Below are 26,198 nucleotides of genomic sequence, written 5' to 3'. Positions count from 1 at the left end.
AGCATCGGGCTTTTAGATTTTGCCATTTCTCTTTTAACGCAACTAATGGTATATACACAATCGAATTACGTATTTGTATTGACAATCATGAGCACGAATGTCATATTACGCACGAAAAAACCCATTCGATGCAAAGACGCGGGTTTTCTCTCATGTTTCCAATTAGGTGCCCATAAATCCGGTGACTTAATGCAGATGACATTTACAGCACAGAGTACATCCTAACTGGTGATGTGGTTTATGCTTTTGGATTTAAATTGTCAAGATGCAGATAGACAGCCAGTTTTACGACCGATAACAGACTGTAGTTCTGGTTTTAGAGGAACAAGCTGTGACACCATTATAAAGTTGCCACAGGTAGGCTTAGGGCTGCACAGCAACCCTCTGCTGTGCGTCAAATTAATGGCAGTTGAGCCCAGAGGACATGGCACTGGTTTGACGACCAGAGTGAGTGTGACCTATATTTGCAGGGCGCTGTCAGCAGATCGAAGTGCGAGCCTCTGTCTGCACATGTACAACTGCTGCTTTAAGGGGATCGGAAATTAAAAAAGGGAACTTATTATTCATTAGTGCCTACATTCAGGGAAAAAACAAGATTTGCTGACACATTGCAATTACTTTGAAAGATAAAGGGCTAGTTGTGTTTATGCTTTGTTATACAACTGTCCTTATAAAACAGTTTTTCAAAAGAGATCGAGGTTTGAAGGTGGTTGACAAAAATTGTTTTTTTCAACTCCCTCGGGTCCAGTTTACTGCTCTGAAATGCAGTTATAACCAAGCAGTGTGTGCATATCAATAGAAGTATATGCATCTGTTGAAAATGTATCTTCTATTTACCAACATCCATAGGCCTACGATATAATTGAATAAAACTTTTTCTTCTCGAATGAATTGTAAATGAGCTGTTGGAGGAGGGGTTCAGGAGCCTTGCTATCGATAGAAACATTGAATGTGCTCAAGTGGATTTTATTCGTTCGTGCTGTAACAGTAAGGTAGTGATAGATTTGAATTTCCAGATATCCCTCACGCAGTCCAGTACGCACGGGATCAACCCCCAACCTCTGTGCAAGGTCTCCCTCTCCCCCTCCCCCTCCTGACGTCATGCACCGAGCTGGAGCTATTGCACGAAAAGAGCTGCTCGCAGCCGCACTGTGAATATCTGTATGCTCATATCCAAGACTGTGGAGTGTGCAAAGGAGGGAGAGAGAGAGAGAGCGAGTGAGGAGGAGGAGGAGGAGAGGTGGAGGGAATACAGTCTGATTTGGATACAACTGGAAAACTACCAAGCGCGCACAGCACGCACCGAGCGGAAGGCACATCGACGGTGCCTAGCCAACATTTCACCTACTCCCCCCGGCTCCTGCGATCGGATTCAGCCGAGAATGGAGCTCCCTGCCGCCGGAGAGCATGTCTTTGCGGTGGAGGGCATCGAGAAGAAGCGCATCCGCAAGGTAACAGATAGGGAGCATGTTTGCAAAACGCGCTCAGGACGCTGACATATTTTTGCGTTTGACATGAGCCTCACCAAAAAAAAAATTCTCCACCATCACAGGGCAAGATCGAATACCTGGTCAAGTGGCGAGGCTGGTCTCCAAAGTAAGTCTGAATGCAACATTTTCTCCAATTGCATTGGACAAATGCACATTTTCGCAACAAATTCAAGTCTTGTTACTTAAAAATGGCATTCATCAAGGGTGTGCGCGCACAGTGTGTGTGTGTGTGTGTGTGTGTGTGTGTGTGTGGTGTGTGTGTGTGTGTGTGTGTGTGTGTGTGTGTGTGTGTGTGTGTGTGTGTGTGTGGTGTGTGTGTGTGTGTGTGTGTGTGTTGTGTGTGTGTGTGTGTGTGTGTGTGTGTGTGTGTGTGTGTGTGTAGGTGTGGGAGAGCGCGCTCGGTATGTGTTTCAGTGTATCCGCGGATGCCTTCACTAATTTATGCGAGGGAAGGGGGTAGGCACAGCCATGTAATCCCGTTTTAATTATTTCTGCTCTGCCAGCGAATTTACGAGACAGTGGTGCTAAAATGGCCGACTGTATGTTGGTGCTGGAGGACCGTTCGGAGAGCACATTTAGACATTTGTCTTTGACATTTTGGATGTGCAGTTGGACGTCCTCAAGGGTGATTTGGAGAAGCCGAACAAAAATTGCAACATTTTAAATCGAAGTCCAAATAATACACAGAAAAACACTATTTTATGTTAAACTGGTGGCCTGCCTTACCTGTGCATTATACAGTGACTTCACAGTAATGATGAATATGTGTGTGAGTGTGTGTGATGGACAGAGGCTAAGGCCTGTGTGACAGTTAGAAAAAGGAAGTCTGCACGTGACAGCTCAGACAGTGACAGTTGCTCTCTCCTCTCTGCAGATACAACACATGGGAACCAGAGGAAAACATTCTGGACCCTCGTCTCCTCGTCGCGTTTCAACACAGGTGAGAGAGGTGGACTTCGGACGAGGCCGCGCAGCCTCCAGTTCAGCCATGACCATATATGGGCATGGGAGGAGGGGCGCTCCAGTAACTCTAGCACTGATCCCCCTTCTCCTCCTCCTCCTCCTGCCCCATGACGGTCTCCTGGGGAATAGGCTGAGGAGGTGGTAGTGAGATATACTAAATCATACTTAATGGGAGGATCGGAAATGTTCATGGGTAAAGACTTGCATTGCAACAAATGATCATCTTATTACGTGATTTTTGTCAAGAATCAGAGGGCTCTACAGCATGCCATGACCCAGTTTCACAGAGAAAACTGAAGTAGTTGCCTTTTCATTTGCCAGAAGGTGCATGGTGGAGCAATGAAAATGGAAAAGCAATGCTCCCCACGTGGATTTGATCCTAATTGTTTTATCAGTTTGCAACTGGAGATTGAGCAGGAATTAGCAGCTGAACTCCAGAGCTGTTTTCATTCAGGGTGGCGGACACAAGAGCAGCAGTTTGTTTTGTTTTCCTGTGACGACGCTGCTGCCTGATGGGATTCTCATCACTATACCAGGCTGAGATCTGCTATCAGGCTGAGCTGTGCTTTACTTCTGCAGGCTTATTTCATTTAGTGTTTTCCACCCAAGAGAAAACCTTAAAAGCACTAGCTTTGATGCTTCAGATGCAACTGCTGCCTTTATTTTGCTATTTAATGTTGTGTAAACAGAATATCTCACCTTGGGTGTATACATCGTCAACCTGCTTTCAATCCTATAGGTCAAGAGGCTTAATAGATGCCTGTAAGATAATCAGAAACACATCAATGCCAATCTCAGAGGTTGAGATGTTAATGAATACAAATGCAGCTGTCATTTTGGCCCTGTGGCGCGTGCACAACAACATCTTGTCGGGGTTGTTGCACCCATGAGGCCTGAGAGATATACTCCCCCTCAGTAGGCCACCAGGCCGCTCATGGGACTGGGAAAGACACGATGGCTCAAGAAAGGAATTCTCATTTTTAAAAAGGCTAATTTACACGCAGTGCTCTCCAGCGTTTCCAGTGTACCGCTCTCAAATTCCCCCCGCAGCCTGGCTGTGTGAGTGTGTGTGTGTGTGTGTGTGTGTGTGTGTGTGTGTGTCTGGCTCTGTGCTGATGGTCATGGAGTGCTGCCTCTGCGCCGTGTGTGTGGATTCCTCTTTGCTCCCAGAGGATGGGGGAGGGGATCCGACAAGGGAGGCTGTAATTGCCAAATCTTCTGTGAATAGGGGTCATCCCGTTGGATGCTTTTTGAAAATCGCACACATTATAGCATTAAAATGTAGACTGTTTATTGAGGCAACTTTCTGGCAGCTCTGATGGTTTGAACATCTGTAGCAAGAGGCCAACAATAGACTGGATTAACGCATGCCTGGTGGAGCCCGTGTGCTGCCGGCCTTCACCCACCGCTGGTGATTTATGAGCCAATGATGAGTCAAGGTTTATATCAGGGAGCAATATTTCACAGACAACTCAAGTGCTTGGTCTAGTCAGTACAACAATAACCACATCCCTCTCCCCTCCCCTTATAAAAACAGTTCCAATAGATGTTTGTTATTAGTTGGATATTCATCACCCTATATTTCAGGGTGTAGGCGTTGTGTTGCACAAGGGTGGTGGTTTGCATGTTTTCAACAGCAGCATGTATCCCAGAAGTACTCCACAATGTTGTATTTGTCCCATTCCATCCCTCATGACCCTAATTAGAGATTGAATGTAGAAGGAAGGGCATGCTGCAGGAGGGAGGATGTTTGAAAGACAAGGAGAGGTTTTCCCTGCCGTTGCCTTAATTGAATTTCTCCTGGATAATGAGAATATAGAATGGGCAGATTACCATGGAGAGCTATGCAAATAAGGACCATAATGCTTTGCAGCGGGTCACATGTGGGCATTCATTAGTCATCCAAATCTAAATTCTACTTTTGACCTTGAATAGGTAGAAGAAAATGAACAAACACTCTAAAATGTTAAACCTGTCATTCTGTTTGTGATATAATTAGATTTGTATGCGGAAAGGTGAAACCATGTCAGTCAAATGAGATGTAGTATATCGAAGGTAAACATGGTGCAGGGAAATGTAATTATCTTTTGTTTTCACAGAGAGAGGCAGGAGCAGCTGATGGGATACCGCAAACGGGGGCCAAAACCAAAACATCTTCTACTCCAGGTAATTATCTTCTTCATCATCACAGACTTGATCGTTTGCCATGTGCTGCTTTTCTAAGCCTTTCTGTAAGTTTCATTCTTTAAGGGGCCACAAAGGGGGAAGGGGCCTGTCAGGTGCTTTAGAGCCGTAGCCATTATGGTAGCGGTTATTAATAGAGTTTTGAGAGAGATAGAGTAAAAGGCAAAGCATGGATAGGGTCCTACAGCTGGTTATTACTGCACACTCATCATGAGGGTTTGTGGCCTGAGGTTAGGCAAGCGTTGCTTGAGTGCACTCGTTTTATCTGCATGTTCATTATTTCTTTATGCAAAATAGCTTTTTATGCAAAACAGTGAACACAAGGATAATTTTTGCACCACTTTAATCTGTATTGAGAAAATGTTTTATTTCATCTCAGTGTTTGGAAAAACACAAAAATAAATGGCTGACTATCTTAACTCGGACCTTTACAGCACTGCTTCCTGAGCCAAATGTGATTATATATTTTTGAGAGACTCTGAGCTGATTGCTATGCAGTGTCACTCCTTAAGAGGCATACCACTCTGCCAGAGTCACACATGGCCAGAAATCAGGGATAAAGCGTGACATGTCTGGTGGCACTTCTGTGACCCGGGGTCACAGCCGAAGAGTCTTGAGCGTTCCGCTGCAGTTCCCCTCTGACGGCCCGAAGGGTCAGTCTGTACAGGAGAGGGGGAGGGGACAAGATGGTGGGAGGGGATGTCGTATGCTTAGCAATGACCTAAACGTTTATTTATATTTCCGATACACTTTCATTTGAATTTCAGCATGCTGATTTGTAAATTGTAGCTGCTGTGAGAGCCCCTTTTTAAAAGGGAATTGCACAGACCTTTCTTATATAAATCAAGTTGCTTTTAATAAGCCAGGACAAATGTGTAACATTAATCCCTGCGTTTCAAACCTGTGGTATAGTGTTTGAAAGGAGTGAGCAAATGCCAGGCAGGGAGGGTCAAATGTATTTAGGCAAGTAGTTGTATTATAGTAAATGAGTGATCTGTTTTTATGGTACTTGATATTTACTATTCACTTAAATCAGGCCACTGTTGCTTTTTTTGATCGGTCATGTTTTGTTTTTTAACCCCAAAATGTCCCTATTATACACATTTGTTTAAATCAAATGATTAATTTAAGAGATCCAAGAATTCCTGTCGTTTTTCTTGGGTTTTTATTAATTTTGCTGATCATATGACAACAACATTTCAAATGTTAAACTTGGTGTTTGTCTCTTTTTTAGGTACCGTCATTTGCCAGGAGATCCTGTATCCCTGCAGGTTTCACGGATTCATCTCAGGACGCCGAGGTTAGCCTCAAGTCCGATCCCATCCCGGTCCAGCGTCCCCAAGTTCAGCAATACCAGCTCAACAGCAAGAAGCACCATCAGTACCAGCCCAGCAGCCACGAGGTTCCCGCTGATCAGCCAATCAACGGCAAGAAGAAGTTCATCTACCAGCTCAACAGCAAGAAGCACCACCACTATGAGCCTGACCCCAACATGTACGAGGCACAGGCTTCCAGGCTCAAAGAGGTGGTCAAAGTTCAGGAACCGGCCAGTAAACCGGCAAATCCTGGCTGGAACTTACCGCTGGCCCTGCAGCAGAAATGGATTAGAGACAAGGACACAGGCTGCTTGAGCAAAGTCAAAGAGCTGGCAGTGGAGGTGAGGAAACCCGCTGTAAAAGACGCTGAGAGCGAACATGCCCTTAAACCCAATCCTAAAGATGCAACGCTGCCTAGCTCTATTAGCAGCAAAATGAAGATAATCAAGAATAAAAACAAAAATGGACGTATTGTTATTGTCATGAGCAAATATATGGACGGCAAGGTTAACGGAGCAAAGGGTAAACACGGGGAATCGTCGAGCGAAGTGAAACTCCAAAACGCCAAACCGTCAGAAAACAATCCAGCACACACAACCAAAATAGTGGAGCACCCTGAGAATGGGATCCCCAAAGAGCTCTGCAACGGCAGCTCCCTCCCAGCTGCAGAGCATCCCATTAAGTGTTCCCACAAGGACAGACATTTCTCCAAACCTTCTCCGAGCACAGCAGAGGAATACAACACTGAAGTGGCTCGCGGTCAGGCTGATTTACCGGAGGATCTGCCTCTCCAGTTGACTGCTAGCTCGCCACTGACTTCCTGGTCTGTTGACTCCAATATCCTGACCCCTACATCCGTCGAGACCATCAGGATCCCTTCTTTTCCTAACGACCGCAAGCGAAAGCTATCAGATCCTGTGGAGGACAGGAGCGTCTCCAAAACGTACCTGTCTTCCAGAAGCTTCAGCGTGCCCAGCACTGTTGTCACACCACCTCAGGACAAACCTATGGACCTCCACTGTAGCGGCCCCCGCCACAGCAGCACATGTACGTTTGAGGTTGTGGACAGCCAAGAGGAGCCGATGGATCTCAGCTGCCCAAAGACTAAAACGCAGGTGGAGCCGGAAATCCATCCGGAGCCTGAACCTGCTGTCACAAACACACCTCCTGTGGTAGAAGAAACACAGAAATCCACAGAGAAATGTAAAGAAGCACCTGTTAAAAAAGTCTCCCCTTTTATGGGAAATATCATAATCACGGACATTACAACGAACAGTCTAACCGTCACCTTCAAGGAATATGTTTCTTTTTAAGAAACCTTAAATGGGACTCACTCGATTGGATCATGTGAATATGTACATTTGTAAAAACATCTAAATTTTGTATATGTGAAAATGTATAATTTATAATTCAAATTAAATATGTTTCTTATAATGTTTTATACTGTAACTCCTCTGTGACGTCGTAGTCAAGAAAGTGCCCTCGAGGATTTGAGCGAATGCATTCAGGTGGATGTGTTCCACTTTAAAAAATATACTGTTTATTTGTCATATCAAGCTTAATGGAATACTTTTGCTGTCGTTTCATACCTGTACCAAACTTATAACCTGAGATGTATGAAGGTTTAAACATAATTTTGTATGAATAATATCACTTATTTTGGTCCTGATAGAAGGTAGAGGATGTTGTTGAGTATATAGGGATCAAATTGAAAGCACTTAATTACATATTCATATGTTGGTTTGTGTCATTACAAGTGAAGAAACCGCTGCTCTCTTTAAGTCTTATTTAACTTTTTTTAAGTACCCTCAAATTTAATTGGCATACTTTTGACATGTTTTGTTTGTGAAAACATGATTAGCCATGACTTGACATGCAAATTTAAACGGTAAGTGTGTCTGAATACATTGTAAACACACACACCGCTGTGTAAACAACTTTTTAGAAATGCTCCGGTATATTCTTGTTTTGTCAGGTTGTATCCTGCCGTTTAGATGCAACAAAGCTGTCAGTGAATATGCTGTTGCAACCCAATCTATTACTTTGTTGCACATTTCACCTTTATCAAACATGAATGGAATCAAATGTGACATCTCAAACATTAAGAAAACGGTGTCATTTATCAAACTTGAGACTTTTCCGTTAAACTGACTTGTCAATTGTTACCTTGAATAGATTCTGTTTTCCTTCCTTTCTGTTGACCTCGCAGTGATGGAGTTACTTTGGAAATACATGTGGTAATCTCATTAGGAGTCTTCTAATCTCACACAGAGTAGCGATATTCATCTAATTTAGCTTTGGAAACTCATATTATCTATAAAAAATACATTACTACTATTTAAATTAGAAAGAGCTACCAACCAGGGTCATTGATGAGTATGTTACATGGAATACATGTGAGTTGTGAGGCTGCCTGCCAATGAGTGCCGGCTGTTTTGATTATGCTGCTGAAAATTCAAATGTCAAAGCTGTTGGATGTAACCTACATTTGAGTCGAAATTGCCTTCTTCGCACGTTTAATGCAGAACAGTAAGAATGCTAAAATGCTATAATGTAAAAAAATGAAGCCTATTTAATAACATTTAATTTGTTAACAACTACAATGATGCTCTCTGCATCAGAAGTGAACAGTGATTCCACTGAACCATTCAGAAGATATTTTGCATCTATTTGCTACTTTTATATCTTTTACTTTATTTTGATCATTCTTTCTGGCACTTGGTTTAAAATCAGGATGATTGATATGAAGTAAGTTCTACCACAAGTTGGTTGAGTTATTGCTGTTGGCACAACCTTTTGGATGTTTCACAATAAAGACAAAATAAATTACCTGATTTGTTGTTGTGTTAAATATTTGGTTGATGTTGATATATTGAATGCACTAAAATAACCTTTTTATACTGTTTTTCTAGTGTTCCAGTGAAAGACTTATCTATCCGTTGTTATGAAGTCTTTTTGCTCATACTGACAAAGAATGGAACAATAAACACTAGAAACGTGGTTGTGAACCATGAATAGAAAAACAGATTGTGTTGCATAATCACAAACGACCCTGCACAAAGGCTTCTCTGTATTGCATAACTGCACCGGCCACTTGTATTATTAAAACTTTAACCATGCATTATTTTTCTACTGCAGCTCGACCCCGAGCAGGAATGTAAACACACAACATAGAGGGAAGTGTGTTATGTAATTCTTAGATTCTATCAAGAAGAAAGGCGTCATGGAGGGCAAGTATTCAGCCGTCACATGATTTATAAGCTTGAGTGCCTTCCAGCCCAATGTGACAGTTATAGGCGTCAATTATGACATTTAAATATAATGTGTTCATGGCACAACATTGTGTAACTTGTTTTAAAGAGCTGTGTTGGCTCGTAAAAGGCCGCCCCACAATGACACAGCAATTCTCACTACATTATTATCATACGGTAAAATGTAGAGGCAAGTTCAGACTCATAAAGACACATTCTTCACAAATGCAAAGCTTCAGATACACATTTGTGCATGTCTGACTTTTCAATACATCGCCAAATGCTGCCTCAGTCTTGTCATGTCAGTATTGTCTTTCAATTGTATTATGTTGATAATTCTGATAGTAGGGCATCTAATGCAGGGCTGTCTGTCAAATGAGAGGAATCTCTTACTCTTTCTGATGATTCTTCAATTTTTCCCTGTTAAAGGTTTATATTCTGGCTCGGCAGGAGAGTTTTCCTTTCCACAGCTTTAATCTAACGAGAGGGTGTCCTATACTGTACACATTTTGAAGCCCAAATATCTAATTTGTGATTTTTAGCTATACTGTATAAATAAAACTGCCTTGAATCATTAAAAGGCCTGTAGCCAGCACTCTGATCTGGATGTGTAAGCAGATTTAGTTGTTGTTGATATACTGGAATCTCAAGCCATGTAAAGAGATTAACCCTTGAATGTATTGAGTGATAAAAGGCCTGGGAGTGTGTGTGTGTGTGTGTGTGTGTGTGTGTGTGTGTGTGTGTGTGTGTGTGTGTGTGTGTGTGTGTGTGTGTGTGTGTGTGTGTGTGTGTGTGTGTGTGTGTGTGTGTGTGTGTGTGTGTGTGTGTGTGTGTGTGTGTGTGTGTGTGTGTGTGTGTGTGTGTGTTCTTTATTTTAGTCATGGGAGTTTCCTATCAAAGAATGTGACACAAACAGAAACATTGGTAATCAGTGTTCGTGTATACATTCCTTAAATCTGATGAAAATAAATTAAGGATACCTTCATTTTACATTATTTCCACCACCTATTTAGACAATAAATAAACGTTCTCTCTGAACTCTTGTGTGGTCTTGATTGTGTTGCCAGGTTAGAGTCATGTCACATAAACATTAAGGAAGAGTCAGAAAATGATATCTAAATCTTAAAAAGGCCATGGTATAGGCTACAGGCAATGGTAACCCAACTCAACACATTTACAGATACGCCATGGGGATCTCATGGATTAGGAAGCATTTTTTACCTAAATAATTTACCTAATTTGGATATTTGTCCCAAAACTCCTTCCCACGCATTTCATCTCCTCTACCGCTCTGATCTCGTGTTGGAAATGTATAGAATAACCCGCAAGAAGGAAATTAAGGGGTTAATTTATCAAAAATGGCCGAGTGTTGCCTCTTTATAAATGAATATTTTAGTAACATAATAAATAATGTGTTCGTTGTTATTTGTTGTGTGAGTTTAGGGGTCTGAAAAGGGCAAAAATATGACAACTAATCGATTAATGCAAACAGGCACAGGGGATTGTCTATGAATGGCATTGGCAACCAAGGACACGCATGACAGAGCACATTTTCTCAATTGCGAAACTCAGTCTATATCAGTTGATATAAGCGACTTTGAAATGTCATGAACACACACAGCTCGCGTGTTTCTGTCTCTCTCTGTGAAGGCTCTCTGTAGGCCTTTCATGGCTTTGAAGCATGCGAGTCAGTCATGCATCCGTAGGAAACTGAAACACCGTTGAGCAGGGGAACATATTTATAGACCAAGTGTGATGTTTCACATTCCCCCTTTATCATCGTGGCCACCAGCAGCCTGCAGTGTCGGTTTCATCCCGCACAGTGCAGCCTCACAGGATCATGTCAGCAAAAGGATCGTTTGGATCATTTAAAGCTCAGTGTGTGACCCGGAGGAGGCCTGTTGCTCACTAGACTTAGATTCAGATAGATACATATTTTGTGTTGTTTTCAAAAAAGGAACGTGCTTCGAGTCATTATTTGTTGCCTTCTTGGGTTTTCTTTTTAAACACATAAAACAATCGAGATTGGATCTTGCATTGTTTATCATTCTAGATTGTAGAACATCATGTTGAACACGAATAGAGGCAACCTAAAATAGGTATAGTGTGAGAAATGAGAGCTGGAGCTGTGGTGTGGTGCAGCATATCAGGCTGCTGTAAATGATGCTTTCTAATTCAAAGCATGCGCTGAAATATGGCTTCACAGTTTCTCGCTTGTGGTTTGTGTGTGAGCCACCTTCAGCAGAAAATGTCGCCCGGTAAAGTAACAGCGAGCTGTGTGCAGCAGTTGCCCAGAAACCAGAGAGCCAATAATGTTCTCACAGAGCCAGCACTGTTTATTCATGTACGGCTGTCGCCATTGCGGTTCCCGCAGACTCACTTTTCATCGACACGCAGCCAAATATGGAGGCTGCCTGCTCTGAGCGCGCACCAGCCGCTATCTCTCTGAACACAAACGGTGCAGAGCCATTATAGCAGTCTACCGACAGGAAATGTCGGTCTACAGGCTGTGACTATCAAAATGGTGGTTCATATTTCGACGGCAGCCACAACGCATCTTTTGTCCGCAGCGCACCCGCCTTTGTCTCCTCCATTGCGGGGAGAATTTAAACAGATAGCAGCAAATATCTTGCTGTATCTTTAACTTGATCGAGAACGAAGACGGATGAACGACAGACCGCCTCCCTGCTCATGTTGCGATTACCTTTCACACATCTGCAGGAAATGACTCCACTTCTAATTAACCTCAAATATAATCCTAACCAATTAAAACACCTGTGTATCTTTATACATGTGCGTCATCAAGGGGACATTTGAAGGATGTTATAGTTTGAACAACATGAGGATAAGCACAGATCAAGAATAAATGTAGAGAAATGCATTTGTAGACTGTATGTTAATCATTCTTAATTTGTGTGGCAAATGAGTGTGAATTAACTGCACTTTTGTTTTTTATAAAGTCACATTTAGGTTGCATGCGTCATGGGGAAGCTGCCAGGTCTTTTAAAATCGCCACAGTGGCAAATCTTGTGTTGTCCGTCAGGGTCAGTGGAAAATTCTGGCCCACAACATCAACAAAAAAAGGCTTTGGTGGTTGATACCAGATACAATGTCACCCTTCTTTATTCATTACATGTTTGAAATCTCACAGGACTGCTCATACTGCGCAGTCTGCATGATTGTTGGTATTCATTTTAAATTGACAGACATGGGAAAAAAGGGAAGACAACGGGAATAAAAACCTGAAAATGAAATAATACAGTATTGTGCCAATGTTTCTTTCTGCTTATTATTTGTGTTATCTATATGACCTTCCGTTCAGAAGATGGTAATGTGGAGGACCTGAGGCTTTGGCATGAGAAAGACTGCACGATTATTATACGTCCATGTTTATCTTGGGGAAAATGTTTGATTTGGTCGAAATGTGTTGGTAGAATTGTTTTACTATTTTCATTTAGAATGAATAGCTGACCAATAATGATAATTGCACCTGAGGCCTAAAAAGATGAAGCTGCAGTTGGCAGTTTATTCCGTTAAACAATGTGGTTTTATTTATGCGATTATTATTTTGAGTTAAGGTTTTCTTCACCATCGATTTTGTCGTTCAATATTAACATAATAATACAAATAATAATATGCTACCGAATGCAGACTAACAAACGTTTTGTGTTCAATCAAAATATAAATGCTTCGTTTTATTTTTTAGATAGGCAACAGCTTCAAACAAGAAGTAAAAAAAACATAACATTTGTAATTAATAATTTTAAGAAAATCAATAATAATATTATTAGCATTTTATAATTTTAAATAATTTTAACAGTGATAATAATAACAATAATAATAACAATAATAACAATAATATAAACAATGACACTAATGTTCCCGAACAAAGTATTACTACTACTGACGTCACCAAAATAATTATCAAAATCAATTACAGGCCCTCAACATATTTATACAAAACAGAATAAAAATGTAATTATATTAAAACAAACGATCCTTTTATAAATTGTATTTGGATGCACAAAACATTGATCCACTTATTTCACTCTAAATTTCGTCGGGTTTAATATGTCATTTAAATGTTGCCAAACTTTGTAGGGAAATCCCTTTTGGAGTCCAGTTTACCAAATAAATTCAAAGAATCAACATTCATCCAGGAATTATTATAATGTCCTTTAGTCCTTCAGAAGAAAATGTATTTATATAAATTATGACTGTGAATATTCTGCATGTTTTTGAGTTAAGAAACGATATTAATGAGGTCCTTATGGACTATATTTGCTTTTCATTTAATTTGGTTGGTCTTCAAAAATCATTCAATAATTTATTCTAAATAAACCGAATTTCCCTTACGGTTAACGTGCAATATGCCTAAAAGAAATACCCTATGGAACTTACATTTAAAACCAATCGACTGAAATCATCATTTGCTTTTTTTGGGTGTCTGTTTGGTCTTTATTTGATCATCGCAATCCTTATGTGCTACTGAGTGAATTATTGTGTGCTGCGTAAAACATGAAAGTGCAAAAGTCCGCACGCACATTATGGTATTACATAGTAATTTTAAATATCGTTTGATTGGAAAAAAGGAACTGGACATAAACAGCTTTGCAGTTTGTCACCTAATTATCAAATCTTTTTTTAAATAATCATTCATATGGATGAATCAAAATCAAGGGGTTTTTCAAAATTCCTTAAATGGGGCTGCTATTTGAACGTTTAGGATGCCATCAGACAAACATTAAATATGGGAATTTGTATTTCTGATATTAGTCAGTAGAATTGTATTGTTAATTTATTTATGATTTTACACATACTGATGTTTACATAAATGTGTATTGGATGAGGATCAGCCACTGTATTACACCAGTAATTCTCTTGTCTCGTTTCTTTTATTTCCTTTTTTCGGTTCTTTCTTTAAATGCAAGTGAAACTACACATTTTTTATATTTTCATTTGGACTCTGGACCCCTAGGTGCTCGGTGGATCTCTCTGACTTCGCTTGCCCCCCCGTGCCAGACATTCCATTACAGCAGCCGAGCAGCGGGGCTCCTCCCCCTCACTCAGAAACCGGAGCACGTAGCAACAACCGAGCCAATGTGCGATCCGTCCTACCGACTGCGGTGCCTGGCAACAGAAAAAGACGTGATGACGTCCTCTTCAGATTGCGTATTATGGGGTGTGCGGAATTAAACAACCAGAAGAGGACAAGCCAAAAATAATAAAAGAGACAGAAATAAACGAGGTGCATGGTGAATCATGGAGCTCTCTGCTGTCGGTGAGAGCGTCTTCGCAGCCGAGTCCATCCTCAAACGGAGAATCCGACGGGTAATCACTGCTTTTCGCCCACAGGCTGTCTCCACATTACGCAACCATTTGTTTGTCCGCCGCTCATAATCAATGCTTTGATAACCCTGCATGTATTACGGATCTGTTTTTGCAGGGTTGCTGGGAATATCTGGTGAAATGGAAGGGCTGGTCTCAGAAGTGAGTATTGTAGCCGAGGCTGTGAAGGACAGCGCTCCATTCTGGCCGCTCGTATAACTGCAACACCTCAGACATGTTGTTTATACAGCTCGTTTCTTATCATATCATCTGCTCCATGTGTTGAAGCGCAGTCTGTTATATGTCTGGTGGCTCATGGGGCTGTAGAGGTCTGAGCGTAAGCCCGCTGGGATGCATTAAAGTAGCTTTAGCAATGGCTGGGATCACCATGCGTCACTGTCCGCTACGTAGTCTGTAATTGTAGCGCAAGCAGCAAGATCGCTTTGTTAAAGTGTAACGCAGCGGTGTGATTGGAGAAGATCTGTCTAAGATATGTGTCTCCTTGTGTTTGGGACACAGGTACAGCACCTGGGAGCCGGAGGAAAACATTCTGGATGCACGTCTGTTCGCAGCTTTTGAGGAGAGGTGAGGGTTTGACAGCGCAGCATAGGCCTCTCTGCAGACAGGAGACAGCACCGTGCATTTTGTACCGCAAACATGCCCATTTAAATCCGACTTTTTGTCTATTTGGATCTCGCAAACTTTTTTCTAGTAAAGAAAGTGACAACAAGCGTCGTTGGAGCGAAGTCATTCCATTTCCAAATCAGATTGTTGCAATGCATTGTCATTTTCTTATCATAAGCGGGATATCTGCTTTACTCTGACATGATTTTATCTAATTTATAACGTATTTCTAATTTAAAAAACGTTTAAAAATACGATTAAATCAAAGCATGAGTAAATGGCACTTGTGAGAAAAGAGATTTCCCGATTTTATTATAGCCTAGTCCAAATAAAACATGTAGCCTAAATATATTTGTTAATCTGTGATGAATCGGGATTTTCTTTATCAGGGAGCGCGAAAGGGAGCTGTTTGGGCCGAAGAAGAGGGGACCCAAACCTGAGACATTTCTCTTGAAGGTGGGTAAATCATGTGATGTATTTCTTGGTTTTTCATGTTATCTTTTCGCCTTTCTAATGTGAGATGATATGATTCATTTCGATTTCATGAAAGTTAAAACCTTATCGAGTTTGAAACTTTTTTGTGATCCATAAAATATTGCTTATATGCCTACTGTGAGATATGCGAGCTAAGAATAACTTGTGATTCCCCCAGTGATTTTAATGAGGTTGAGCTATAGTGCTTTTACATTTAAAACATCCTTTTATATTATAGAAATGTATATGTATTTGACATCCCTAAAAAAACAAGCAGCTTTAGGGACGAGGCCTTAACGCTCGTATATACAGGGTGCAGCTGCTTCTCTTAAACTTTTACATTTCCCCAGGAGATATCAACATTTAATCTCTGGTAAACTCCTCTCATAAACGTTATATGCTCTGTCCTCAGGCCAAAGCCAAAGAAAAGACGTATGAATTTAGAAGAGAGGCTCCCAGAGCGATCCAGGTTTCCTATCCAACCCTGGAGCCTGTCATAACTCCCAGGGCCCGGGAGGGTTTACGTACCGTGGTTCCCACAATCTTCCCACCGAGCGCAGTCAACAGAGGGGAAAGTGTCCAAATCCGACCACCGGAGCCAGAGAGGAGGCCAAGACTGACTCCATCAGCTGCTCTGACAGACCTAGAAGGCGTCCGGATACCTAAAAAGAGAGGGCGCAAACCGAAGCTGCATTTACATTTCAATGAAACAGTCGATGGAGGCCTCTCAGCAGAGCCGGACACCAAACGGAGCAGGTCACTCGAGGAGCCGGTGTCACACGGATTTTCCAACATGTCACGCCACTTGCTTCATCACGGGGAGGCGTCAGATCACAGTCTCATGCAGCTGACACGGAGGTTTGAGGAGAAGACCACCATCACACCCAAACACAGCAGCAGCGAGCAGAGACACGCAGGGTTGTCTTTCAGCGCGTTCAATCCAGATGTGTGTAAAAGGGATCAGTTGAAACACATGACTAAATATTTGATGTCTGTGCGGCGGCCCAGCAGCTCTGCAGAGCATCCGAAGCATCAGGTGAAGGCGTGCAGTCAACCTGCTGTCAGATCCACTGAGAACAATGACAAGGCCACGCGACCAGCCTCGTGCTGGACCCCCAGATTGACCAACCTGGACACTATGACCGTGACAGATGTCACCATGAATTTATTGACAGTCACTGTCAGAGAGAGCAGCACGGAGAAAGGCTTTTTCAGAGAGAAGAGATGAGTAGCTCGGATGTGGGTCAAACAAAAAAAAAAGCATAATAGTTTAACAAGCTACTAACTAACAAGCCTACTGCAATGCTATATATTTTTTCTATGTAACTTTCAACCGTGTACATACAAATATTTAATACACTGCTGAGAAAATCAAAAATCAAAGTGTCCTTGTGAGTGTATTGTTTTTGAGTGTTTTTAAAAAAAAATTGTTTTTAAAGAAAAACGTTTCAACAATGTCATCATAAATAACCATAACTTTCTAGAACCCGATTTTGCTTATAAACGCATCCGGTTATTGATTCTGACAGTGTTCCCTCATTACGAGATTTAGTTTAAAACGCTTTAATGAAGATTTACTGAAGGTGTGTCTGAAATGAAATACTTTCCAGTCATTCACATGTTTAAACCAAGGCCACTTGAGTCTAACATGGTTCTGAAAAGGAGGTTTCAATATATCTAAAGGTATTATATGAATTTGTGTAAGCTGCAGTACTTCAAAAGATTGAAATATATAACACCTAAATAGATTACCATGCGTCATATTAAAATGTTTTATTATCCTGCTGGATGACGTCTTTTGTGATGGCTTTTCTGTTTGAAGATTCTCTGATGAGAAAGTTAACCTCTTTTTGGTAAACAGAAGACATAGCCTACTAAACTTGATTGTACTTTGGATAAACAAAAATAGACTATTCAGGTGTAGTCTACTTTGGCCTCCTGGTCACATGCAACTAGGCCTACCTAAAAACAAATTAAGACCCAACCGGTTCCCTTCAAACTACACGGGCCTTATCTCAAATTCAAGAAATCCCAAATATGTTATTTTTTCCATCATTTAAACGCCTTTTATCATAATCAGAAAAAACATAAATATCAGAGCCTGTCTAACCTTGGTGTACTTGATTACCGATTGAAGCTGATAAGCATATTATAGCTTTATTCCCTGCAACATTATCATCACCACCATGTCGATTATTGTAAGTGGTCAAATTACGCATACTTCAAAAGGGCGAGTTGGGCCTTGAAGCTGACAGCCAGTACAAGAACAAGACGTTTTTGACAGCTTTAATTGAAACACTCTGATGCTATAATGATTTTAATAGGAATAGTATCAATGAGTCATTTAATTTGCACATAACTGTGAGAAAGAATTACAAGAGGAGTTTCCTATGTGACCCCGTGTCGAGTTGAGTGAACGGAGGTTTATGGTTTGAACGGTTCCTCTTTTTTTAGGGCGTTACACTGTGGTGTAGGCCGTTATTTATCCCATTAACTTGCATCACCTTGCTCCATCAGGCTTTTACAGTACATGAAGCATCCAGGCTGTACTCCGCTGATAAGAGGCCACTTCTTTCATGCACAAAGCCTCCATTCATTTGACTTCGCTTTGTCTCTGCAGAGGACACATGACCCAATCTGACCATCCGGGACTCCTGTGAGGAAACTCCGTCTGTATTCTGTCTCACCAAAGGCTCTTTTTAAATGTTTAATTTGTTTATATATAGGAACATCTGAATTTGATGAAAAAAAGGGGGTGGAGCATTGCTTTTATAGGAACACATTTTGACGCAAATTCATGGAACAAAAATAATGCAACTTCGCAAACTATGTCTAAAGTATATCTTGTCATGTTCTGCGTGCGCTAACATGTATAACACGTTCAATATCATCCAAACTCCTAGATTTAGTGGCTAGAGTAGCAAAACTGGTCCTGCAGCTGTGACAACATCCTGCCAGATTCTCCACCTGAGTGTAATTTACTCAACGACATGGCTACCCGGCTACCCATCAAGAATCCAAACCCTTTGATCTGATTCTGCCTGAGGGCCCTTATAAACTGGATGCAAACCTCGAGAGGCCTGTCTGGTTACACTCCACAGACTTTACCTCCACAAGATGTCGCCAGCAGCAAGACCTTGAAACTCTGCCAAATTATTTTCCCACAAAGACCCTGCGAGTTAAAATGAAGTGGAACCACTCATCCACAGAGGATTAATCATTGGTGAAATCTTGTATCGTTTGTACTCATGTACAGTATTAGTGGCTGTTGAGTTACAGCCCCCTCCCGAAGAAAGCAGCAGACCTCCAGTGAGGGCAGTGTGCGTTACATCATCCCGCCACTAGATGACGCTCAAACTCAGATACACCCCTCCCAATTTCATTTAAGATGGGCTAACTATAGGGAATGCATACACAATTGATTAATTACTCTTATGTCACAGCCATGTTACAATGTTATGATTTTACACACATTTTTGAATAGAAGAGAAGAGAGCTTCTTTGTGATGTGATCAAGTGAGGGTAATTTGACCATGATTCCAAATCCAATACCATATTTTATTATAAATAAAACACATTTATTTTCATTGAATTATTCCTTTAGCAAATGGTTTATGATTCTTTCTTTTTTATTTATGTATGTAAAGTCTCTATATAGCTTCCATGTTATGTGACCAAGACCCGTCACCCCAAATCAATGCAATAATATTGCAGGAGCGTTGGCCTTAGCTCTGTGGTGTTTTACATTACATATCATTTGGCTGATGCTTGTATAAGCGCAATAACCATAAAGAATCAAACTCCGAACAACAAGGAAAGTGCAGATAGCCTATATTCACTTCAAGCAAGATCATACCGTAGTAAGTGCTGGTGAATCAGTTACAAGGCCTAAATTAACTCAACCAGTGCTTCGTGTTTTGTTTTTTTAACTCCCGTCAGAGCCCATCACTATTCAATTCATTGCCCGGCCAAACAATCATGGGTACTTAAAACACTCGCGCCACGGCGGTCGAAAACCATTATGAACTTCCGGTCATGTGACCTGACACACCTTATGTACCTGTGCCCAAGGTAATAAAGCAGCGACACCCTATGGCACGGTGCGTTTGAAAAAAAAAGATTATTTATTTAATTGTCAAAAGCTTATTATGTCATAACCATGTTGACTCCAAATCAATACAACACTGTACTTGACAATTAAGACACACCTCTTATTGGATTAAAGTCCTTCTATTATTCTTCTATTATTCAGACATCATTAGCTTCAATGTCATGTGACCCAGTGACTCCAAATCAATGCAGCATTGTCTAACCACACTGGACAAATAAGACACATCTCTTTTTTATTGGATTATAGATAACTTTATTCCATGTACATATTGTTCGGAAAATTCTGCCCTTTTTAACTGAAAAGTTTAGATTTTATAAACTATTTTCCTATTCAATGAAATGTTATTCCAAAGTCACCCATGATGATGTTATTCCAAACCCTTTTATGTTTTGGATTAGTTTCAGCCCACCTCCAGCCATACCCAATTGGAAATTATGCAGTTTCCTAAAACTAATTTGGGCAAGTTATTAAAATAAATCGCTTTTGTCTCATTTAAACGTTGATAAATGAATGGTTACTAAGTTAAACCCTGCAAGACACCGCTGCACCAGGGATGAATGTCTGTCGGATAGCCAACCTAAAACTAACCCGCAGAGAGCCTCTCAGAAGAGGATGCATGATTGTGCAGAGTGGCGCACTGATGTTAACAATAAGGCTTTCACCCTGAGCGTGTCTTTAGAGAGCAAAGACAAAGACCTGCAGAGTCCCCCAACAACTGTATCAGCCCTAATTAGAGAGAGAGAGAGAGAGAGAGAGAGAGAGAGAGAGAGAGAGAGAGAGAGAGAGAGAGAGATAGAGAGATAGAGAGAGAGAGAGAGAGAGAGATAGAGAGAGAGAGAGAGAGAGAGAGAGAGAGAGAGAGGAGAGAGAGAGGAGAGAGAGAGAGAGGTGTGTGTAGAGAGAGAGTGAACATATTGTGAAGCTGAGTCAAGCGTCGCAGCAGAGCGCTTGTACTCTGGATAACTCACAAACAAACTTTCTAGCCATGCTCTGCCGTCCAATTCTGTCTAGATTGTTGTTTCTTATACGGATGAGATGTTGCCAAATGTGATTATTCTGATGTGTATGCTGGGACTTCAGCTACGGCACTGTTCGGCTGATCTGTGCAACTGGACTGGAAGGTAAGGAACTTTCTCTCGTTTTCTGCGAGTCTATTGCGTTTTAAAGCGGGAAAACAGCTGGGGCATTTAAATGTGGTGCATGGTTTAACCAATCTTGAGGAATTATTTAGGCCTACACAGGCTTTGTTAAACCATTACAATGCATTAATAAAAACACATTTTGCGTTATAGATGTTGTGTTTAACAAATGTCATTAATGACCTAACTTTGATTCTGCAAATGTAATTCGTATTAGACAGCAAGAAACATGTGATTATTTATTATTGAATTGTAACATTTACAACTGTATCAACAAGGACGACTAAACACCAGCATGGCATGCTCTACAATCTACAACTAAGTGTTCTTGTGTTTTGTAAATTATCTTTAAAGCAGCAATTATTTAGTAACCATTAATGATGCCAAACACAATGTAGGCCTAGTCAATGCAGTCATTTGAATGAAACTTTTTTCATATTGATAATCTATTCCTCGGTTTCCCTCTGATCCAGCGGATTTGCAGCTGGTGTGGACTCGAGGATTGTTCTCCAGGTGCGGCTGCGCTGTACAGAAGGCTCGGTGATGTGGGTTTACCCGGGCCAGGCTCTCCGGGTGGTCCTGGAGCCCAACCTGTCCTCAGCCCGGCGCACCATCGTCTGCATCAAGCCGTCCCCCTCTCTCCGCGGAGCCAGCGTGTTCATCGAGCGGGCCGGGGAGCTGGAGCTGCTGGTGACCGAGGGCAGGCGGCCCCGGCATCAGGTGTACTGTTTTCGGGCTGATGGTCCACACAGACCCGCCATCTACCTCCAGTCCGGCCCGCAGAGTGACGGAGCCTGGAGCAGACGCACCATGGGCTTCAGATATGAGCTGCTGGGCAACAGGAGTGCTGCACCCAACGTGGGCCACCGCGGGCTGCAGAGTGAGTGGAAAAACATGCATTTACAGCGTTTATTAAGGGTGTTAAAGAAAACATTTCGTTATGAGAAACGCTGCAGATCATTTACTTATGGATTACCAACTGCCTTAAATAAAGGGCACATTTGTGGGGATTTTTCACAACCTGACAACCCATAAAATAGCCTAGCGTACAACTGCTTAGTGCATGCATTTATTACATCATTTACAACTCAGAAACCCTTTATAAAGAGTGCATTGTAGAACATGACACCAAAAATCCGAATCACATTTTAAAGCATGTATTACATTAAGGGATGGACCGGTCTTAATTCCTGGGAGAAATAGTGGTCATTTAATTACAGACCCCAATCATGCTGGCTGGAGCATGCAGCTGCTGGTCAGTTGTGTGTTTTGTCTGGCTGTCTGGTTTCCATCAGGGGGGACAAAGCAGTGAGGACAGAGCGGACCACAGGGCGGCTGAAGGGCACCGGGCCAAAGGGCCTGAATTGAGACCACAAGTAGTCTGCAAATTCCACAAATGCCTTTTCATTGTGCATCTCTGTTTAGTAGCATTTATCCATGTGTGCAGGCCTTTTTCAATGTGATGATGTCATTCTATGTCCATAATAGACAGCTGCTGGTCTATCTTTTCTGCATTGCCAGTCCGGCAGAAGTGTTTGACTCCTGCAGTCTCCTGCATTGGCACAGGGTCATTCAATTAGGTGGAGACAATAGGAGTCAAACATGGGGTCAAGAGTTTTTTATATGGAGGCAGTGTGGTGGGCAGAACACTTAGGAGAAGCATTCCTTCATCCAACCGGGTTTCTTTACTCTTTCATGTGAGCAGGGAGATGAATACAGTTGGTATGTGTGTCAGATTTAAAGTCCATGGAGTGGGAAGGAGGACAAGACCCCAATCTATCAATCATTATCAGTCAAAGAGTTGTGGGTCTTGTATGGTTTGGAACAGAGATAGGAATGCCAGACTTGATGCAGGTATTCATCATGCTTAATGTAGTTTTCTGTTCTTTTCTCACCCTACAGCGTCATGTCGACCCTGCAATGATACGGAACTCCTCATGGCCATCTGCAACAGTGACTTTGGTGCGTATACAAATCTTAATCTACAAACCGCACATCTACTTACTGTACTGCATATACAAACTGAAAAAACTCCATTACATTGCCACTAAGATATCAAGTTCTAATAAGTCATGTCAATTAGGGAATACTAGTCAAAGTGTGAAAAAAACCTAATAATATGAATTTGATTTTCGTCTGGGCAACCAGACACCCAACTTGTATAGATTCCTTTGGGTAATGTAAATGATGTAAGCATGCATCTATTTTACTAAAGTGTTATATTTCATGCAATGAATGACCCTGGAGAGTGGGGCAAGTTGAGCCATTTTTTAGTTATGCTGTCCTCTAAGCAAGGAGAAATGACACATAGTAAAAATGAAAACACACACCTATAATTCAGGATGTCTCCTATCAATGGCAATGATAATAATTAATATTTGATCAAGGGCAGTGAAAATATTACTTCTTTAAAAAAAAAAGTCTTGTGGCTCAACTTGCCCTAGTGTAGGGGTAAGTTGATCCAGGTCAGGGGGTAAATTGAACCACTGTTCAAACCTGGGCATACCTACAACAAATCTTAAAGGTAACTATAAACAATAAATAACAAACCAAATACAAGCTTAGTTTTTCAAATACTTTTAATATAAATTTCGATTTAATTGATTTTTAACATGTTAAAAGGAAAAGTAATCATACAAATGGTGATACAATTTCATACATCTTACCAATCAAACACCGGGTAAATTCAACTTTAAATGTAGCCTACAATGAGCTCTTATTATCAACTTGGCCTACTTTCATTCATTTCTCCGTTGAAAAACTGGCTCAACTTACCCCAAGGCCCATGGTTCACTTTACCCCATAGCCACCATTTTATAAAAAATAGCCTAGCATTAAAATTCAGAGTCATCTTTAGCTTAATGATTCACATGGTTTAATACACCACCAACACATCAACATATACAATATATGTGTTTAAACCTGGATACTTTTTATTTTACATGACAGCCGATATAGCTGACATCTAGAAAATGTACTTTGACAAGCAAAAAACGTTTTTTTGTAAAAATGTTTACTTACCAGACCACAATGAGTATCTCTCTTTCACAGGCAATGAGAAATTGGTGGAGCTTGCATAATTTCTGGTCACTTGATTACAACTATAAGGCGTTGCCTGGTTACAGGGGGTGGTTCAACTTACCCACTGAATCAACTTACCCCCTTCTCCCCTATAGCTCTTTTTCTGCTCGTCTAAGTTTACTTGTGACAAATGTTGACGTTTTTACTTTACACAGCCACACTTACTAGTTCCTGATTTTAGCCTGCATACAAAACTGCAGATCACTTTATAAAATATGATTCAGAGTAATACATTCTAGCCACCAATTCAATATCAACTTGATACAATAGCCTCTTACCTCATTACATGTTGCTTACATGTTGCAACACTAAAATACATCCTACATATTAAGTCCTTCATTTGTTTGATTATATTATTGTTGTACTTTAAAGATTGGAAGATTTTGAATTTGTGATCTAAATACCCTCCTCCACCCCTGGTAAATGAAACCAATATAAAAGTCTGAAGCTGGTCCGCTGTATGCCCTGACCGCAGCAGCAGAGGTCAAACAGATGTCGGGGGGCGTTGCAGAATGGGTGAAAGCAGTTCATTAGAGCAGAAGTAATAGGTCCTCATTTCTGTGCCTCAATGTTACACTCCTGCCATGTCCATTTTAAGATAATGCATAGTAAAGGTGTTAATGGAGAAAGACAGGAAGGAGAGAAAATAAAATAACATGGCACACTGGCTCTGCTCTTTCTTCCAGTGGTCCGAGGGCACATCAAAAATGTCTCCCACGACTCTGAGCATCAGACTTCCTTGTTGGAGGTTTCAGCAGTGAGGGTGTACTGGCAGCGCAGTGGAGTGTTTGAGCACCAAGCGGCGGCCCCTGGGTCCCCCCGCTCCGGGCACATCCACACACTCCTGCAGTGCCACGTGAAGCCTGGGGACGGAGAGTTTCTCTTCACAGGGTCAGAACACTTTGGGGAAGCTTGGCTAGGGTGTGCCCCGCGTTACAAAGACTTCCTGTCTGTCTACAAGACTGCCTGGGCAGCGCGGCGGAATTCCTGCGACTTCCCTTTGGACTGAGGAAGTGTTGTTTTATCCACAGGCATCCTCACGCCAGTACTGGCACTGTGGGAATATGTTTTCATGTGCCAGCAAGGTGGCATCCAGCATCACCAGCAGGGACCAAGTAATTTAATTGTGTTTTTGTTTTTTTAAAAAGCACATTTTGAGGAGCAGGGCAGGGGCAAACAGCAGGGACTCAGAGGGCCGGCCTTTGTCCCCCCCCATCACTGCCCTCAGTCCTGGGAGGCTGAGAAGGGGTTGGGTTGCTGCTCCCTCTTTGTGCGTCTCCCAACATCATCCGTTGTTCACTTTGCTGGCTCTGTGTGACAATTGCCCCATGAACTAAAGTGGGAGGGAAGACTGAAGGACTGTTTTTTCCTAATCACCAGTTTGTTCAATATGCTTGTACATATTATGTGTTAGTTGTTTTTTACTCTGATGAATATGTGCTGTAATATGTGTAAAAAGTTTCAAATGTGTTTTGTTTTGTCTATTTATATGTTTTGTGCTCTACACATTCAAATAAATGTTTTTGCCACTAATATGCAAAATAAAACTAATACATTAGTGATCACCTTTTTTGCATTTATACAAATGATGATTTGCTACAATGTTCAATTCAGTTTGGAATTGCATATTTCTTGGTTTTTAATTTGAGAAAAATAATTTCCTTTTACATCTCTTCAGTATCAGTGTAGTTATTTTACAAATGTAAATCAGAGGCCCGTGAAATTCAACTAGATGTTATAAATCAGAAATGTCTTTAAGTCTCTGTTTTCTCTTTCATTAAGACTAGATATTTTAATATTTTTACTAATAATATACATTTTTGTTGCATTTGCAGTAACACCAAATCAAACATTTCCCAATTCTGATTTACCGAAACTGTTTTAACTATTAAAAAAATGAACGTTTAATTTGTGGATATCTTAGTCAGATACAAATCTTGTCTACAAATCTTTGTAATTGGTGGATTACATATTTGAACAGATAATCTAAACCGATCATTTAGCTGTGTGCCTGATGAAGTGTTTTGTAGTGAACAGAGCTCATGAACAGTGCATACAAATCTAATTTTCATGAGGCCCTCCGCTTCACGAGAATACACTGGTCCCTCAAGAGACTGAGTTAAAGCTTAAATGAGCTTACACCCCCATTGCCCATCACATGCTGCATACTCTGTGTTTTATTTAGGAGAATGAGATTTAGAACTGAAGTATCCTACAAGTTTAAGTTTGCCTTTTTC

The 26,198-nt window shown here is 41.2% G+C and overlaps 3 protein-coding genes across 5 annotated transcripts; all 3 read left to right on the top strand.

Annotated features, from left to right (window-relative positions):
* The first annotated feature begins 1,135 nt into the window (after positions 1–1,135).
* On the top strand, positions 1,136–8,782 carry cbx4 (chromobox homolog 4 (Pc class homolog, Drosophila)). Its single transcript, XM_034219979.1, has 5 exons — positions 1,136–1,451; positions 1,553–1,596; positions 2,365–2,430; positions 4,553–4,619; positions 5,872–8,782. Exons 1-5 carry the CDS (start codon positions 1,164–1,166, stop codon positions 7,264–7,266), a joined length of 1,860 nt encoding a protein of 619 aa, XP_034075870.1. The 5' UTR covers positions 1,136–1,163; the 3' UTR covers positions 7,267–8,782.
* Positions 8,783–14,265: 5,483 nt separating this feature from the next.
* cbx8a (chromobox homolog 8a (Pc class homolog, Drosophila)) lies at positions 14,266–17,415 on the top strand. Of its 3 annotated transcripts, none has more exons than XM_034219982.1 (6): positions 14,266–14,535; positions 14,651–14,694; positions 15,052–15,117; positions 15,546–15,612; positions 16,043–16,488; positions 16,642–17,415. In XM_034219982.1, the coding sequence occupies exons 1-6, from the start codon at positions 14,467–14,469 to the stop codon at positions 16,856–16,858; spliced, it is 909 nt and encodes a 302-aa protein (XP_034075873.1). In that variant the 5' UTR covers positions 14,266–14,466; the 3' UTR covers positions 16,859–17,415. The 3 variants fall into 3 exon arrangements, with proteins under 3 accessions (XP_034075873.1, XP_034075872.1, XP_034075871.1); XM_034219981.1 differs by having other exon boundaries at positions 16,639–17,415; XM_034219980.1 differs by having other exon boundaries at positions 16,043–17,415.
* A 3,216-nt stretch (positions 17,416–20,631) lies between these two features.
* Positions 20,632–25,528, top strand: LOC117548736 (meteorin-like protein). Its single transcript, XM_034220168.1, has 4 exons — positions 20,632–20,862; positions 21,354–21,760; positions 22,783–22,842; positions 24,648–25,528. Exons 1-4 carry the CDS (start codon positions 20,777–20,779, stop codon positions 24,968–24,970), a joined length of 876 nt encoding a protein of 291 aa, XP_034076059.1. The 5' UTR covers positions 20,632–20,776; the 3' UTR covers positions 24,971–25,528.
* Positions 25,529–26,198: the final 670 nt, after the last annotated feature.

The sequence above is a fragment of the Gymnodraco acuticeps genome, unplaced genomic scaffold, assembly GCF_902827175.1.
Source record: "Gymnodraco acuticeps unplaced genomic scaffold, fGymAcu1.1, whole genome shotgun sequence".
NCBI classification, from domain to species: Eukaryota; Metazoa; Chordata; class Actinopteri; order Perciformes; family Bathydraconidae; genus Gymnodraco; species Gymnodraco acuticeps.
The sequence above is the reverse complement of the archived record's forward strand: the minus strand, read 5'-3'. Positions and strand labels throughout refer to the sequence as shown.

What these genes read in the sequence shown, in the direction of transcription:
- cbx4 (XM_034219979.1), top strand. Translation starts at nt 1,164, where the DNA reads ATGCTCATATCCAAGACTGTGGAGTGTGCAAAGGAGGGAGAGAGAGAG. An exon ending in AGAAGAAGCGCATCCGCAAG is followed by an intron (nt 1,452 to 1,552) that starts GTAACAGATAGG and finishes CCACCATCACAG; the next exon opens with GGCAAGATCGAATACCTGGT. An exon ending in CTCGTCGCGTTTCAACACAG is followed by an intron (nt 2,431 to 4,552) that starts GTGAGAGAGGTG and finishes TTGTTTTCACAG; the next exon opens with AGAGAGGCAGGAGCAGCTGA.
- cbx8a (XM_034219980.1), top strand. Translation starts at nt 14,467, where the DNA reads ATGGAGCTCTCTGCTGTCGGTGAGAGCGTCTTCGCAGCCGAGTCCATC. An exon ending in TGGAAGGGCTGGTCTCAGAA is followed by an intron (nt 14,695 to 15,051) that starts GTGAGTATTGTA and finishes TTTGGGACACAG; the next exon opens with GTACAGCACCTGGGAGCCGG. An exon ending in CTGAGACATTTCTCTTGAAG is followed by an intron (nt 15,613 to 16,042) that starts GTGGGTAAATCA and finishes CTCTGTCCTCAG; the next exon opens with GCCAAAGCCAAAGAAAAGAC.
- LOC117548736 (XM_034220168.1), top strand. Translation starts at nt 20,777, where the DNA reads ATGTTGCCAAATGTGATTATTCTGATGTGTATGCTGGGACTTCAGCTA. An exon ending in GGGCCACCGCGGGCTGCAGA is followed by an intron (nt 21,761 to 22,782) that starts GTGAGTGGAAAA and finishes CTCACCCTACAG; the next exon opens with CGTCATGTCGACCCTGCAAT. An exon ending in CATCTGCAACAGTGACTTTG is followed by an intron (nt 22,843 to 24,647) that starts GTGCGTATACAA and finishes TCTTTCTTCCAG; the next exon opens with TGGTCCGAGGGCACATCAAA.